The sequence below is a fragment of the Abramis brama genome (genome assembly GCF_963993115.1).
Source record: "Abramis brama genome assembly, chromosome: 3".
Classification (NCBI taxonomy): domain Eukaryota; kingdom Metazoa; phylum Chordata; class Actinopteri; order Cypriniformes; family Leuciscidae; genus Abramis; species Abramis brama.
The window spans coordinates 42077013-42092906 of record NC_139965.1 but is presented as its reverse complement, the minus strand read 5'-3'; the positions used below and the strand labels follow the sequence as shown (position 1 = coordinate 42092906).

The following is a 15894-nucleotide window of genomic DNA, read 5'->3' as shown; positions in this document are numbered from 1 at the left end:
GTGTGTAAATGATTAGAGAATTTTCTGGGTGATCTAGCCTATTGCTTTAAGAGAGTAAATAGAATAGGTTGTGATTTCATGTTGACTTTAAATACTGTACAATCAGAAACAAAAATTCAACTCTAATATCTCACTATGGAGAAATTATTACGTCAGGATGTTTTAGATGTCCTTAGGTTTCACTTACACTAATACAGCTATGATAAACACTTACTATCCATGTGATCGATGTACATGGCGGTCAGCAGGGCCCATTCGTAGTAGATCTTCCCATTCTCATGTTTTCCCTGGGAAATAAGGTGTGTCCCTAACTCAAGAAGCACTGAAATAAAACTGAGTTCATGCCCTTCATCCTCAAGCTCAGAGAACAGCTCCACTGATTGAGTGAGGTATTCTCCTGCCAATCTTTTTGCCTTGATTTGCAAACACATGAATCCACAGTTGGCCAACGCTATGGCCCAGTTGTGTCTGTCCTCAAACTCCTCGCATATCTCGATTGCAGCCTGGTAACTCTCATCTGCCTGTCGGATGTCCGCTGAATGTCTGTATGAAATGGCCCGCATGTTGTAAACCACACCTTCCAGGTGTGTTGTACAGTGCTCTGGGAGTGATGACAGGACAGCATCCAGCACTTCCAGAGCGGTGCCGGGTTGCTGGTTGCAGATGTAAAGCCACGCCATCCAAATGAGAGCAGCAGTAGTGTCTGACTGGCCAACGCCGGACATGCTGCTGTGGTCGAGGACGGTTAGCATGTAGCGAACAGCTCTATCGGGCATGCTGTGTCTATGGAAGAGCCAGGACAAACACAGAGCGTGGACATGACCCAGCGCAGGCTCCTGGCCAGGGGACACTAAAGCAGCGGCACGGGTCAGGTATGGAGCCACTTGTGTTGGGATGTCCACCCCATACAGCTCTGATGCGTTTTCCATCAACAGAGAGACACCACAAAGACAGTGTGAAGCGGTGGCTCCTACCTGTGAAAGAGAATGGATAAATGCACAAATCAATTTATTTAATTTGATTAATTGATTACATTTTTTTATTCATTAATTTATACTCCAATTATTTTAATGCACTTTTTGTTGTATTAATTAATTAACTATTTAATTCAATTTAATAACATGTTTTACATTTTTTTTGTTATATTAAATTCTTTTTTATTCAGTTTTAATTTACACTGTGAAATGGTGCCTTCTACCTGTGAAAGAGAATGGATTAATGTACAAATCAATGAATTTTATTATTAATTTATTATTTATATTTATTATTATTTAATTAAATGTTAATTTATTAAATAAACTTTAATAATTGTATTAATCAACATTTGTTTAATTATTTAATTTAATTAAATAAAATGTAATAATTTGTTATTTTTTTATTTAAATTAATTTTTATTAATTTTTAAATTTAAATTAATTTTTCTCTGTGACATGATGGCTCCTACCTGTGATCGGATAAATGCACAAATTAATGTATTTAATTTAATTTGATTTATTTACTTATTTATTTTTATTTAAATTAATTTTTCAATTGAATAAACTTTTATTTAATTATTAATTAATTAGCTTTGGATTTAATTTAATTATATATATATATATATATATATATATATATATATATATATATATATATATATATATATATATATATATATATATATATATTAATTTAAATATATATATTTAATAAATATATATACATTCAATAATATATATTTAGAGTCCTCTCTGAAAACACTATCAAGTAGCACTGACCTGAAGTGATGCTCGCCGTGCGCAGCTTTCAGCCAAACGTGGCAGACTCTGGTCGCTGTAGAGTCGTGCTAACACCAGGAAAACATGGCTCACTGTCTCATCACATGCTTCAGGAACATCGTCAGCAAGGATCAAAAGCCTTTCGATGAACGGGATTGCACTCATGGTGTCTTTAAGCTTCAGGTGGAGCTTTGCCAGGATGAAGCAGGCTCGGGCCTCGGCAGGCTGATTCTTGGCCAGGATGGCCTTTTTTAGTACATACTTCAATACCTCAGGGTCCTCACAGCCAAACAAACAATCAGGGACAGCCATCAATAAAGCAGACAAGCGCTCTGACAAAATGAAAAATTTGTCATGGTTCTTCTGTGTTAGGTAGATGAGTGCCAGGTTGGAGTAAATGGCGGAAAGCAGAAACATGTCTGTGAAACAATCCCTGGGTACATTCAAGGCCTCCTCATAATAAACCCGAGCTTGAGAGAACTTTGACCTCCCTGCACAAAGCTGTCCGAGAAGAAAACAGATTCGGCTCTGCGCCCACCAGACGTGCTTCTTTCGTGCCAATTCTCGGGCTACGCCTAAATACGCCACTATATCCTCCTCATCAGAGTGACCCTCGAAATGTGAGATGAGGAATTCTGGGTAAGCGCTGTACAGGAGCATGAACTCAGGCTGGTGGTCACGACTGCTCAAGAATGAGAGGAGAGCGTGATGTCCATCTGGACTGGTGCTGTCCTGCTCAGAGCAGACAGAAAAACGGGGGGTTTCCCGGGATTCCTCTGTATCATTAGTTTCTATCTCTATCTGGTGCTTGATGCTGACTGATGAATTGTCCTTTCTTTGAGTCTCACCGACCTCACTCAAAATGTGGTTGACTTTCTGTTTTAGATTGTTCACTTCTTGAGTCTTGTCTGAAGACAAAGAATAAAATAATAAATATATTTTTAAATTAAATTAAACAAACAGATCATTATTTTGTTTAGCCCATATTTAAGGGATAGTTCACCCAAAACTGAAAATGTTGTCATTTCCTCACCCCCAAGTTGTTTCAAACCTGTATGAGTTTCTTCTGTTGAACACAAAAAAAGATTTTTAAAGAAGTTTGGTAACCACAGAGTTGACGGCATCCATTGACTTCCATAGTAGGGGAAAAAATCCAATGGAAGTCAACTCTGGTTAACAACATTCTTAAAAATATCTTCTTTTGTATTCAACAGAAGAAAGAAACTCAAATAGATTTGGAACAACATGAGGGTGAGTAGGCCTAAATGATGACAAAATTATGAACTATCCCTTTAATTAAATAAAAACGGATGGGATGGATGGACTTACTTTGAACTGGTCCCGAAATTTCTTTCGCCAGATCTGTAGTATGTAAAGCAAACATTTGTTAAAGGGGACAGATTAAGAGAGAAATGGACATTTAAATGGTATTTAAAGCCATATTTCCTGTCACTGTACTTCATTTCGTTACTCTTTAGCGCCTCAAGTGGCTGAATTAAACACTTCAGGTGCTTAGTTTCTAGAACTGATTGCACGGCTGAAGAAAACGACACGTCTTTGTAAGTTCAAATCTATTGTGAACCTGGCTGTATGGATTCTGTGTGTAATTTGTATGTGAATATTAACCACCAACAAGGTTTAAAAGAAAAATCTAAAGTATTATTTTCTCACTACGGGTACAAAAGTTTTGTTCCAATGAGCCCCGTGGGACGCGTCTGCTTTTAGTGATAATGACGTTGTGTTTTAGCATTGAAAACAGCTGGACAGTGTGGCAGAGATGTCGAAGGCACACAAGAAGAAGGCAGGCAGCGAGTCTGGGATGATTGTTTCAGCTCCACGATGGGAAGAACCTCAAGGTAAAACCGCAGAGCAGACACGACACGCGGCAGATGAAGCGCCAATAACATGCGCACGCACACACAGTGACATCTTTAATTTACAATTGCCTTCATTTTTACCTGTTTCATAGATTTCTGTAACCCTGACAAACTGCTGTTGTGCCCCTATGACCCAAATCATCTGATCCGGGCCTGCCGGTTCCCCTACCACCTCATCAAATGCAGGAAGGCATGTGTGCAGAAACCTCCACAATCATTACAGTACAGCCAAACGCTTATTTATGCATCTCCACAATGTTCAGCAATAAGAATAAGATATCATTAGACCATTTTAGGCGTAGGTTTGATGTGTATTTTTGTAATCCGTATACTTTTAATTTTAAGGTAAAAAATTTAAGTTAAATTAAATTAAGTTAATTAAAAAAATTAATAAAAAACGATTTAAAATCTAACACATGAATGATTTCAATGTAGCCTAATAAACTAACCTGTTATTGTTTATTTCTTGCATCTGTTTAACACCGCTAACTCAGCTAGCAAATGTCCATAGTTCACCCAAAAATGAAAATTACCACATGATTTATTCACCCTCAACCTCAAGCCATCCTAGGTGTATATGACATTCTTCTTTCAGACAAATACAATCAGACTTGTAAAATCGAAAAAATGTCCTGGCTCTTCCAAGCTTTATAATGGCAGTGAATGGCCGTTTCTGTTTTGAAATCCATCAAAGTGCATAGTCCATGATAAAAGTGCACAGCTCCGGGGGGTTAATAAAGGCCTTCTGAAGAGAAGCGATGTGTTCGTGTAAGAAAAATATCCATATTTTAAACTTTTATCAACTAAAATAACTAGCTTCCGGCAGACGGCCTGCGCAAGTCGACCTACGCCAGAATGTCCTCCGACATTTCTCTTTAAAAATTGTCGTTTTAGACTTCTAATTCATGACTGGTGTTTTGTTTTGCTCTATCCTCTGCGCTTCTGCGTTCGTCATTGCGTCATGTGTCAGGTCAAGGTTTACTCTTTCACCGTAAATCGATGCGTACGGCCGTCTGCCGGAAGCTAGTTATTTTAGTCAAATAAGTTTTAAATATGGATATTTTTCTTACACTAACTCATCGCTTCGCTTCAGAAGGCCTTTATTAACCCCCTGGAGCCGTGTGGAGCACTTTAATCATGGACAGATGCACTTTGATGAACTTCAAAACAGAAACGGCCATTCACTGCCATCATAAAGCTTGGAAGAGCCAGGACTTTTTTTAATATAACTCCAATTGTATTCGTCTGAAAGAAGAATGTCATACACCTAGGATGGCTTGAGGGTGAGTAAATCATGGGATCATTTTAATTTTTGGGTGAACTATCCCTTTAAATTGAAAGTTTTTTTTTTTTCTTTTTTTTTTTTTTTTAAACTTAAAGTGCTAATAGTTCAGATGTAGGCCCACAAAATGTAAATGGTCTACTTGTATGAAAGGTATAATTCGAGAATCTTTAGCACTCAATGACATTAGTCAGATGATGGATTAGAACCAAAAAAGTTCTGAGCTTTAATATTTATGTATTTAACAATATTCATGTGGTGCAGTGCAAACACTGATATGCAAATCTAGTTGCTGATGTAAAATCAATAACTGATAATGTTTAAATTTGGCATGAAATCTATTTTATAAATTCAATTATCGATCTTGTGAACAATTAACCTCTTCTAATGTTTCATAAAAAAAAAAGTTTAATCAAAATCTCAAAACTTCAAAAGCTTCGAGTGAACACGGACTTCTCTGACACATGTTGGACTTCTCCAATCATTTAGTTTGCTTAAACCCTCCCCTTTTTACAATCGACTGCAAGCTTGCATTCAGATCTGCCTCCATCTAATCAATAACTGATGGAAAGAACCAATGTTCTGTCCTATATTTCTTTTTCGATAATCTGTTTTAGTCAAATGCACATCACAAAATGGAAGAAAAGATCTGTCACTACCTCTGTTTCATCATGATGTTAAAACTAAAAGTATTGAGTGCTGATAGATGTCTGTGATCTTAATATTATTTGTAGAATCACCCTGAATTGATCAGTGAATTATGGACATGTCCATTCAATGCACGCCACTTGATGAGAAAAGATGAGCTGTCCCATCACATCCTAACCTGTGTGGACCGATGCTCTATTAGGGAGACCTACGGTAAGATCTGTTTTACCATTTCAGCTTCATAATATTGGACTCCTGCAGACACAGCCCATGCATAATGAATCTGACATTCAGTTGTACACTGAACTGATCTCAGTCTCCTTTGCAATGTTAAAAGGGGCCAGTGAGAAGACTGAGAGCAAGTTTCAAATCCCATTGAGCACCTGGACTGCACCCGTGTGTGATGAAGACTGGGATGAAGGTAATACTCTGACCCATATCCTGAGTTAAAGTCACCATGAAATCAAAATTGACACTACTACTTTTTTTATGGACTATTGCCGTATTTATTGTAATTGATTTATCCGTGCACATCTTTATTTTTTTTAATTCACATGCCTTCTTAATCTTTAATCAAAAGAACTTCACAAAGATTTTTTAAGTTACAAAATGTGCAACGATTTGTTCCTATGATGTAATTACAAACTTTAACATCTGATCATGTCTGCGTCTTACAGAAGTGGACATGCATGCAACCGCAGCGCCATCTTTTGTCAGGGATGTGTCCAAATCGATTCCTCAGGACAGGTCAGTGAGCAGGGGTTCTCAAATCATTATCTGCAAAGTTTAGCTCCAACCTTGAACAAAGTCAGCTGCCTATAACTGTATGTAAACATGCCTGTTTCTAGTAATCCTGAAGACCAGGGTTGTGCAAATTCACCCCCTATACCCTCATTCACTATTCCTTACATTAGTCCACTAATATAGTTCACTTGAGGGAGTGAATGAAAATTCGGCAAATTCGGACGCTGTGTGCGCCAGAAGAGCTGCTGCTTTTGCATAGACGCATATCACGATAATGAGCGTACAATAATGTTATTGTGGGCACTTCAAAATACCGTGAACAATTATTTATTATGAATTACTGCATTTTAAGAATACTTTTCCCATCAACTGGGTGAAATGCACCACACAGCTGTATGCTCCATCTAAGAGGCATGTGCGCAAAAAAGCCCAACATGGATGAGCAATGTTTCAAACAGCCTTTCAGATTTTTGTATTCGCAATGGTGTTCATCACAGCACCAAATACTTAAAGACTTAATAGACTATTTATTTTCAAACTTAATTTTTAATCTGGATTAGGCTACAACATGCTCTAGATATTGATTCGAAAATGTTCTGATTCTTTATTATTCTTCGGTAACACTTTACAATAAGGCTCCATCAAATCAGTTAATTAATTAGTTAACATAAACGGACAATGAAAATTATAATCTTAATTTCAACAGTTAGTAACACATTATTAAAATCAAAGTAACAATTTTTTTAACGGACATGAGCATCTGTAACATGTCTGAACTAACAATGTTTTTATTTTTATTAACTAACGTTAACAAAGAATAATAACCTCTGTAACAGCTCATTGTTAATGTTAGTTAATGCATTGAAAAGTTACAGTCTTACTTGAGACTTTAATCTGTTCGAAACATTTGTTTGCTTTATAATTATTTGTGAAGCATAAATAGTTGTAATTTCTTAATGACTTTGCATGTAATGGTTTCTTTACTGAAATGAGGCAGCTTCAATGACATATGTGGCCGACAAATGCGACCTCCAGTGAGCAGTTTGAATCATATGCCAGTGGTTCCTAACCCTGGTCAGATAAAAGTGTTTGTCAGATTAGACCGACGTTAAAAATGTGCAGTGTTGGCGTTACTCCAGGACCAGGTTTGGGAACCACTGTAATATGCAATGGCATTTAGACTTCTGGTTAATGTAGTTGGTAATAGACCATCATTTTGATCAGATTGGTTGAACATTACAGCAAAACCACAGAATCATGAACTGCTGAACTCTCTTTATAATAGGGAGAACAACTGCATTTCCAGAAATGCGATTTCTGGTCTCAGGGCGCCACGAATTCTTCCCTGGACGAGCAGCTGTACTGATTTTTGAGCTTTTTAATACATCCACCATGTCAAGACTACTATTTTTCATTTTACAATGAATACTGATAGTGTTGGTTGCTTGTTTTGGCATTTTATTGTATAGGCCACTAGTTCTTACAGTGATAAATTAGTTTCCTAATCTTTAGTTCAGTTTCCCAAAGGAACAATAGAGGTGGTTTAGGTTCTGTTTACACCACACAAAAGAAAAGCTTACGACCAGGATATTTACAAGAGTTTAGTTTAGACGTGTTTTGTGTTGTCATAGTTGCTTTGTTTGTGCCTGTAATTCTGCCTCTGTGGTCTCTTAGGAATGCCATCCTTTTTTTCCTTGACAAATGCTTATCAGAGAGCAGATACTGTGGTAAAAGCAAATAAAACTTAATTTATTAATGTTAAGATTCAAAAACCTGTGAGCCTTACCAAGTTTGTAGTTTGTGCCAACATCACTCTGGCATATTTTCTTCAATAAAGAAATAGTCTCCTCTTTAATTTTGTCCTGATCCAAGGTAATAATTTGTCTGTCCTCGTCTTTCAAGAAAATGTCAGATGATCTATGATGTAAGCACAAGATGAAGTTATCGTGAGTTAAACTGTTACATTTGAGACATTCTACTATAAGTAACTGTAACTTCATGTCAACTAACTCTCATTAGAGTACTAGTAGACTGTTAAGTGTTAGGGTTTGGTTAATAGAATAAGTTGACGTACAGTAGTTGCAAAGTAACTTAGTCAGTAGAATGTTTGTTGGGGGAGCATTACAATAAAGTGTTATGTTCATATATAATGCAGCTATAATGAGTGTTAGTTGACATTGTAGTTGCAAAATAAAGTGTTACCAAGTCAGACTTCTTAAAATATTCATAAAATCACACAAGCACTTACTCACAAAATGAACCGGTTGCTTTGACCAGGTTGGTTTTGACAAGTCCGATATCCCCAGTTTTCTCAGATTTTCCCATAAACCATTCAAAACAGGCCACCAGCAGGCCCAGGATGATGATGCGTTCACCAGCCTGGAAACTCAGTTCATCTGGTACTTCGGCATCGTAGTCCTCTGTGGTCTCACAGACGCCTACTGCTGTGAGAGATATCGTTACAATTGGGGTAGAGTTAGTTAAGTGGACTGCCGCCTGACAATGCCGCATTATGAAAAAATTAAATTACTAAAAGAAAAGATCTACAGTTTTAAGTCTCAAAAATCCCATTGAGTTATAGACTGTAACATATCAACCTTCTACATGAATAAATCTCTGAGTAGAGCCTTTGGATTTTTTTCTAATCATTATTATTTCTTGCTCTGCTTTCTATTCTTATACAATTATGCTATTCTTAATCCTCAAGGATTGCAAGTGACAAATGTAATGTGCATATGTGTAAGAAATAAGGTTGCTGTTATAAATATTGAAGTCGCATTTTCATGTTCCATGCAATTTTGTGATATTGTTAATTTTATGTCCAACCTCAATACTTTCAGTTGCCAATCTTGTACATCATATGCCATTTAGTTTTTAGTTATCTTTAGTATCTTGTATATTTATTATGATAGTTGTCGAAATGAAAATAAATGAATACTATTATTCTGAAAAGATGCATTAAATTGATCAGAAGTGACGGTCAAGACGTTTACATTGAATGTCTCAAATGAAGGCTGTTCTTTTGAACTTTCTCTTCATTGAATCTTGAAAAAAAAGATCACAGTTTCCTGTTTTCAACATTGAAAATTCAGCTTTGCCATCACTGGAATAAAAAACAGTCCACATTATTTCACAATATAAGTGTTTTACTGTATTTATGATCAAATAAATGCAGCTTTGGTGCGCATAAAAGACTTCTTTCAAAAGCATACCGACCCCAGTATTTTGAACAGTAATGTATATGTAAAATTATTTAAACGTTTTCTCACCAATCTGTAATGGAAGGTCACACGTGTCCTTTCCACCACCCACTAATACAGTCTCTGGGCAGGACTTTAGAAACCACCTTGGGAAGTAAAGAAAATTCATTGTTCTTAGTTCTGGGTGCTCTGTTGATTTTATGACAATAAGTTCAAATGAAATTCATAAGGTGACACGTACTCATGAAAGGGTATGACTGGCTCCAGAGCTGGTTTTGGCTTGGTTCCTCTAGACCCATCTGCTAGTGAAAGCACTGACCACCCTGACCCTAGGAATGGAGGCTCAAACAGGGCGATATCCCCCTTCTCCAAATAAAGGTCGCTACCTGACGTAGAGCTATCAAACATCTGATTTGCTGTGCAGCATCCAAAGAAAGACCCTCAAAAATAAACAATACATTTTTATTATAAATAACAGTGGAATTCACTCATACATCTATGTGCCAATCCATTTCTGTAATCAAATACTAAGGTAGCTTTAATCTTATTCATATTAAGCATAATATAGTGTTCATAAGCAATATTTATTACCTTCTTGCATTAGGAAGCCTTTATACATCAGATTTAGTGTCTCCTCTTTAATTGAGATCTCAATTCCTGAATGCTGATCAAGGGAGATTAACCAGAACTCCTGGTCCATGAGAAGATTCTCCATACACTGACCCAAGAAGCCTGGTGGAAATTACAAATGTTGTACGTCATGAGATATTTCGCTTTAATATCCACTACTGGTCATTTGTTTGCAGTCATCAATATTTTTTTGAATGATTTCTAAAGTATCGTGTGACACTGAAGACTGGAGTAATGAGTATCGCAGGAATAAATCACATTTTAAAATAGATTTTTAAATAATATTTCAAAATATTACATTTTCAATGTATTTTTGATCAAATAAATGTAGCCTTGGTAAGCATAAGAGACTTCTTTCAAGAACATAAAAGACATTCAAAAATCTCAATTCCAAACTTTGAATGGACAACAACTGCCATTATTAATAAAAACAGTATGATACAACAGTATATCCGAGACACTGAAATAAGAACAGACCCATTCTGTGGTATGTGCTGAACTTCCATATTTCTTCAAGGGTTTTAAAAGTGATAAATATAGTCCTTTCCCCACTGTTGATGGATACAAAGTGAGCGGACAGTTCCTGCAAGACAGGGAAACCAGTATGTTAAATGTATCTATTTAAGGTTTTGAATATTTTATGTATTCCAAATAGGGATGCCCATACAGAGATTAAAGTCTTGACCCCTGAGAGGTCAGCTTCCAGCACACAAAGTTTCCTGCAGAGCACTTCCTGTGTGCCCTCATCGGCAGGAAGTCCGTCGGGCCCCTCCACCAAAGCCAGCTGCATAGCCAACACTGCAACAGGAAACATGCAACATTATCTACCACTGCATCCAACACTAACAGATCAGCCTCCATATGGAAAACATTTCAGTCAGCTCTAGTAAATGTGTATGGACAAATGATTTAGCTGGTGATGTAAGGAGGATAGTCAGTTAATATAAGGTGACATAAACCAATCTGGCCTTTATACTGCTGTAAATTCCAGGTATAGTTCTACTATAGTCAGTTATAATAATAAAAAACATTCATTTCTAGAGCAATATTCATGGTTCAATCCACAGTTTAGATTTTGAATTTTACCATAGTCATGTGATGTTTCACTGCTGTGTTTAACAGAGAGGGTTAATAAGTGACAGTCAATGGGCTTTTTAAAGTCCAAGGTATGATCTCTAAAAGTTACTTTTTTTTGGAGTGTCACCAGAGCAGATCAGAGTTCAATTATATGGATAGATTACCAAACAATTCAAATTCTGTCATCATTTATCCATCCTTTCTTCTGTGAAACATAAACAGTTATTTTGAGGAATGTCTCAGGCTGCGTGTGCGAAATCGCATATTTCCCTACTAGCAGGCGAATAACAGTGTGTGAAAGAGTTGAATGTCCAAATTAACAGCATTTCCAAAACAGAAAAGATTGCGGTTGACTTGCTACTTCTAACGAGACTCAAAAGTGTGCATCCGATGGACACTTTACCATCCCATGAGGCCACAGGGAGAGAATTTGGGAATGGCAGTGAAGCAACGCAACCGACTCTGATCACATGACAATGACAACATGGCAAATGTAGTACATCTGTATTACATTCACAAAACACACATTCATACTAAACATACTTTTTAGTGGTCGCAAAGTAATTATCGGGTGAGACCGGGGATGAAAGTAACACCTTTTGTTTGAGCATCGGTAACTCAGTGGTTGTTTGTGCTAGATCTCTCAAAATTTGATACATGGTAGCCACATTTGTCAGCTACATATATACAGTTGGACATGTACAACACAATCACAGGTTATGTGAGTTCTGTTGTTACAACCTACCCCACACACTGAGGTTGTGACACTAGCTGGGGATAGATGTAACAGTGAGAACTGATTTGCTGAAACAAGATCCACACAATCTAAATATATGCAAGAATGTTATTGAAGAACAAAGAATAATCAGTTTTGAATAAAGTGAGCAATTTAAAGTAACAAAAAACATTGTATTGTATTTCTTTAAGGACTTTAAATATAGCAAAAAAACAATTGCCATTTGTGTTTGTACTCTATTCCTGTCACATGACAGTTCAGTATGTTGCCATCCACCTATTTTAGGTGAATCTTGGGATATCATATAAAAACGCTGGATAGAAACGCAGAGATTCATACAAATGCATAAATTCTACAAATGTACACAAATAAAATCGTATGTGCTCAATTGGGGCGGATAATGTTTTATCCGATAAGAAGACGTGCATAAACTATGATGGAAACATATTTACTTCATAAATCCCTCAGTGCGCAACAAAAAACTCATATGATTTTGTCTTACCAAGGGGATGTGATTTCTAACTGGAATCATCATATTACATTTTTTAATTAACTGTTACAACTATCCCCACCCCTAACAGCCACAACGAAGCTAACGTTTTTAGCATGTGGGTTTGAAGTTAGCATGAATGTAAAGCAACAAATTAAACTAGAGAAACAGCTAGATTATGCAAGTCAAATAACTGTATCTACAATTCTATGATTGCTAGGCAATTTTTTTTTTTTATCTTGATACAAATTATTTTACTTTTTGGTCATAAAAATGTACAATGTAGCTCACAGTAACATGCCACTTCTGTGAGCTCAAAAAGGTGATGCGAGTGTATGATATTGATGACATCACCATAGCTCTTTTCTGACATGTCAAACTGACCCCGTGTTACAACACTCCCCTATTCAAAAGTATACCACCTATATTTCGATTTCGCACGCAGCCTCAGTGTCTGTAATGGAGGTCAAAGATCAGCAAAAGGGTTTGGTTACCAATTCTTCTGAATAATATCTTCCTTTATGTTCCAGTAAGTCATACAGGTTTGGGACGACATGAGGATGAGTACATTTAACGTGTATCAGAGTACAGTGACAGATCACTGCCAAACTCTGCACTTTATCCACATAGTAAAGATTTTTAAAGATCCCTAAATCTCGTCTAAAGTCCAAAGGGGATCGTGCCTTTTCAGTTGCTGCACCCCGCCTCTGGAATAACCTGCCTTTGGATATTATATGTTGTACTAAATTGAGTGTTGAGGACACCGCTGGCAAAACCAGCAATGCAAGTTTGAGAGGTGGCGCCCCGCCAAATCTCGCGAGAATCACGGCTTGCTTTACGGCGCCGACGTCACATACATCAACAACATACACTCACCTAAAGGATTATTAGGAACACCATACTAATACTGTGTTTGACCCCCTTTCGCCTTCAGAACTGCCTTAATTCTACGTGGCATTGATTCAACAAGGTGCTGAAAGCATTCTTTAGAAATGTTGGCCCATATTGATAGGATAGCATCTTGCAGTTGATGGAGATTTGTGGAATGCACATCCAGGGCACGAAGCTCCCGTTCCACCACATCCCAAAGATGCTCTATTGGGTTGAGATCTGGTGACTGTGGGGGCCATTTTAGTACAGTGAACTCATTGTCATGTTCAAGAAACCAATTTGAAATGATTCAAGCTTTGTGACATGGTGCATTATCCTGCTGGAAGTAGCCATCAGAGGATGGGTACATGGTGGTCATAAAGGGATGGACATGGTCAGAAACAATGCTCAGGTAGGCCGTGGCATTTAAACAATGCCCAATTGGCACTAAGGGGCCTAAAGTGTGCCAAGAAAACATCCCCCACACCATTACACCACCACCACCAGCCTGCACAGTGGTAACAAGGCATGATGGATCCATGTTCTCATTCTGTTTACACCAAATTCTGACTCTACCATCTGAATGTCTCAACAGAAATCGAGACTCATCAGACCAGGCAACATTTTTCCAGTCTTCAACTGTCCAATTTTGGTGAGCTCGTGCAAATTGTAGCCTCTTTTTCCTATTTGTAGTGGAGATGAGTGGTACCCGGTGGGGTCTTCTGCTGTTGTAGCCCATCCGCCTCAAGGTTGTGCGTGTTGTGGCTTCACAAATGCTTTGCTGCATACCTCGGTTGTAACGAGTGGTTATTTCAGTCAAAGTTGCTCTTCTATCAGCTTGAATCAGTCGGCCCATTCTCCTCTGACCTCTAGCATCAACAAGGCATTTTCGCCCACAGGACTGCCGCATACTGGATGTTTTTCCCTTTTCACACCATTCATTGTAAACCCTAGAAATGGTTGTGCGTGTAAATCCCAGTAACTGAGCAGATTGTGAAATACTCAGATCGGCCCGTCTGGCACCAACAACCATGCCACGCTCAAAATTGCTTAAATCACCTTTCTTTCCCATTCTGACATTCAGTTTGGAGTTCAGGAGATTGTCTTGACCAGGACCACACCCCTAAATGCATTGAAGCAACTGCCATGTGATTGGTTGATAAGATAATTGCATTAATGAGAAATTGAACAGGTGTTCCTAATAATCCTTTAGGTGAGTGTAGGTGATCCAAGCAGCCTCTATGGAAGACACTAGCATGCATTTTAGACGTGAATCATGGCAGAGTCGACGAAGAAAACGAAGAAAGCACGGTGGGAAGCAGTGGCGGCTGCTGGTCTTTCAAAGAGGGGAAGCTCATTTTTGGCCTACATCATAAAAATTGTCCATTTATTTATACGTAAATTCTGCCCTACGTTCCTTTTCAAGAAAATGCTCTGTGACCGTCGTACTAACTAGGCATCTTTTCCATTAACTTGACCAGTGTCCTCTCAATGGCCAGCAGAGTTAAATATAATTGTATAAATGTAATAATATAATAAAGGTATAAATAATAATATAATAAAGTATAATAATACTACTACTACTAATATTTTTTTAATTATTTTAATAATTTTTTTTTTTTAATTATTACTAATAATAATATAAAAAATATAAGTTATAATATAATAAAGATATAAATGTATAATTGTGTGAAATGTATTATGAAAATTGGCTAGCAATTTCGACAAGCAAATACCAAGAAATAGGTTGCAGCAGTTTGTCTTTGAAAAATCTGCGATGGGACTGAGCTCGAACAGCTTCAACATCAGCGACTTTTTATTGAATGAAATCGCTGTCAATCAAAAGGAGACGCAGCCTTTCGACAGACCCTCCAATCATCACGCAGAAGCCCAGCGTCCAGGCCAGCCCACTTCTCATTCACCCCCAGAGACGCTGAGCGTCCGTGGGCGGGACATAATCGCAGCATTTATCCAATGACCGTCTAGTTTCGAAGCACTGAAAAAAACTGTTCGAAGCAGCCCCATTGAAGTCAATGGACGCTGGGCTTCAACAGGGAAATGCACTGTGACGCTACGGGAATGTATGAGAATCGAGTCAGCCGACCTGCTATATGCAGCTGATTCTGAACGAACTTGTCTTTGAGATGAACGTGTTCTTACGCATTTTTAGTTAATAAAATGTTAACACAATAGTACATATTTGACCATTAATTTTTTTGACATTATAGGGGAAGCCGAGCTTCCCTTGCAGTCTTAAAGAAATCCCCACTGGTGGGAAGAGTGCAGAGACGGCTCTGCGTGAGTGGTATTTACGACTGTAACGTTAAACACAAGTACTCCACAGCGACAGGGGTCGCCGTTTGAGAAAAACAGAAACTGCATAGTGTGCCTTTAAAAAGGAACCCCATATTGTATATGGAGAAGTGGAGTTACCTGTTGGTATATTATCATCAGAAGCTCCTGAAGTTCCTTTGACACTTCCTCTTGACGTCTTATAATCTGAAAAGAAATTTGCACACTCCCTTAATCTTGGCCCTTACAATGATGTGGATCATTTCTGTTCCTTATTCACTATAAGCGTGTTAA

General features: G+C 37.6%; 2 protein-coding genes across 3 annotated transcripts in view; one reads left to right on the top strand and one right to left on the bottom strand.

Annotated features, from left to right (window-relative positions):
* The window catches only part of sh3tc1 (SH3 domain and tetratricopeptide repeats 1), a 28913-nt gene that overhangs the window by 11840 nt on the left and 1179 nt on the right, over nt 1-15894 (bottom strand). The window contains exons 2-12 of one of the 2 annotated variants that reach the window (XM_084107799.1): nt 15742-15807; nt 10803-10933; nt 10613-10718; nt 10097-10237; nt 9747-9945; nt 9575-9651; nt 8554-8749; nt 8092-8222; nt 3084-3116; nt 1755-2662; nt 215-974 (exon numbers count right to left, since the gene is read on the bottom strand). In XM_084107799.1, the coding sequence (XP_083963925.1) occupies nt 215-974; nt 1755-2662; nt 3084-3116; nt 8092-8222; nt 8554-8749; nt 9575-9651; nt 9747-9945; nt 10097-10237; nt 10613-10718; nt 10803-10933; nt 15742-15807 (2748 nt within the window). The remainder of the gene's footprint in view (nt 1-214; nt 975-1754; nt 2663-3083; nt 3117-8091; nt 8223-8553; nt 8750-9574; nt 9652-9746; nt 9946-10096; nt 10238-10612; nt 10719-10802; nt 10934-15741; nt 15808-15894) is intronic. The other variant, XM_084107800.1, reaches the window with a different exon arrangement.
* Nucleotides 3261-8158, top strand: LOC311078797 (gametocyte-specific factor 1). Its single transcript, XM_084107801.1, has 7 exons — nt 3261-3313; nt 3502-3610; nt 3724-3821; nt 5648-5774; nt 5899-5982; nt 6239-6308; nt 7591-8158. Exons 2-7 carry the CDS (start codon nt 3532-3534, stop codon nt 7676-7678), a joined length of 546 nt encoding a protein of 181 aa, XP_083963927.1. The 5' UTR covers nt 3261-3313; nt 3502-3531; the 3' UTR covers nt 7679-8158.

What these genes read in the sequence shown, in the direction of transcription:
- LOC311078797 (XM_084107801.1), top strand. Translation starts at nt 3,532, where the DNA reads ATGTCGAAGGCACACAAGAAGAAGGCAGGCAGCGAGTCTGGGATGATT. An exon ending in CTCTATTAGGGAGACCTACG is followed by an intron (nt 5,775 to 5,898) that starts GTAAGATCTGTT and finishes CAATGTTAAAAG; the next exon opens with GGGCCAGTGAGAAGACTGAG. An exon ending in AAATCGATTCCTCAGGACAG is followed by an intron (nt 6,309 to 7,590) that starts GTCAGTGAGCAG and finishes TCTTTATAATAG; the next exon opens with GGAGAACAACTGCATTTCCA.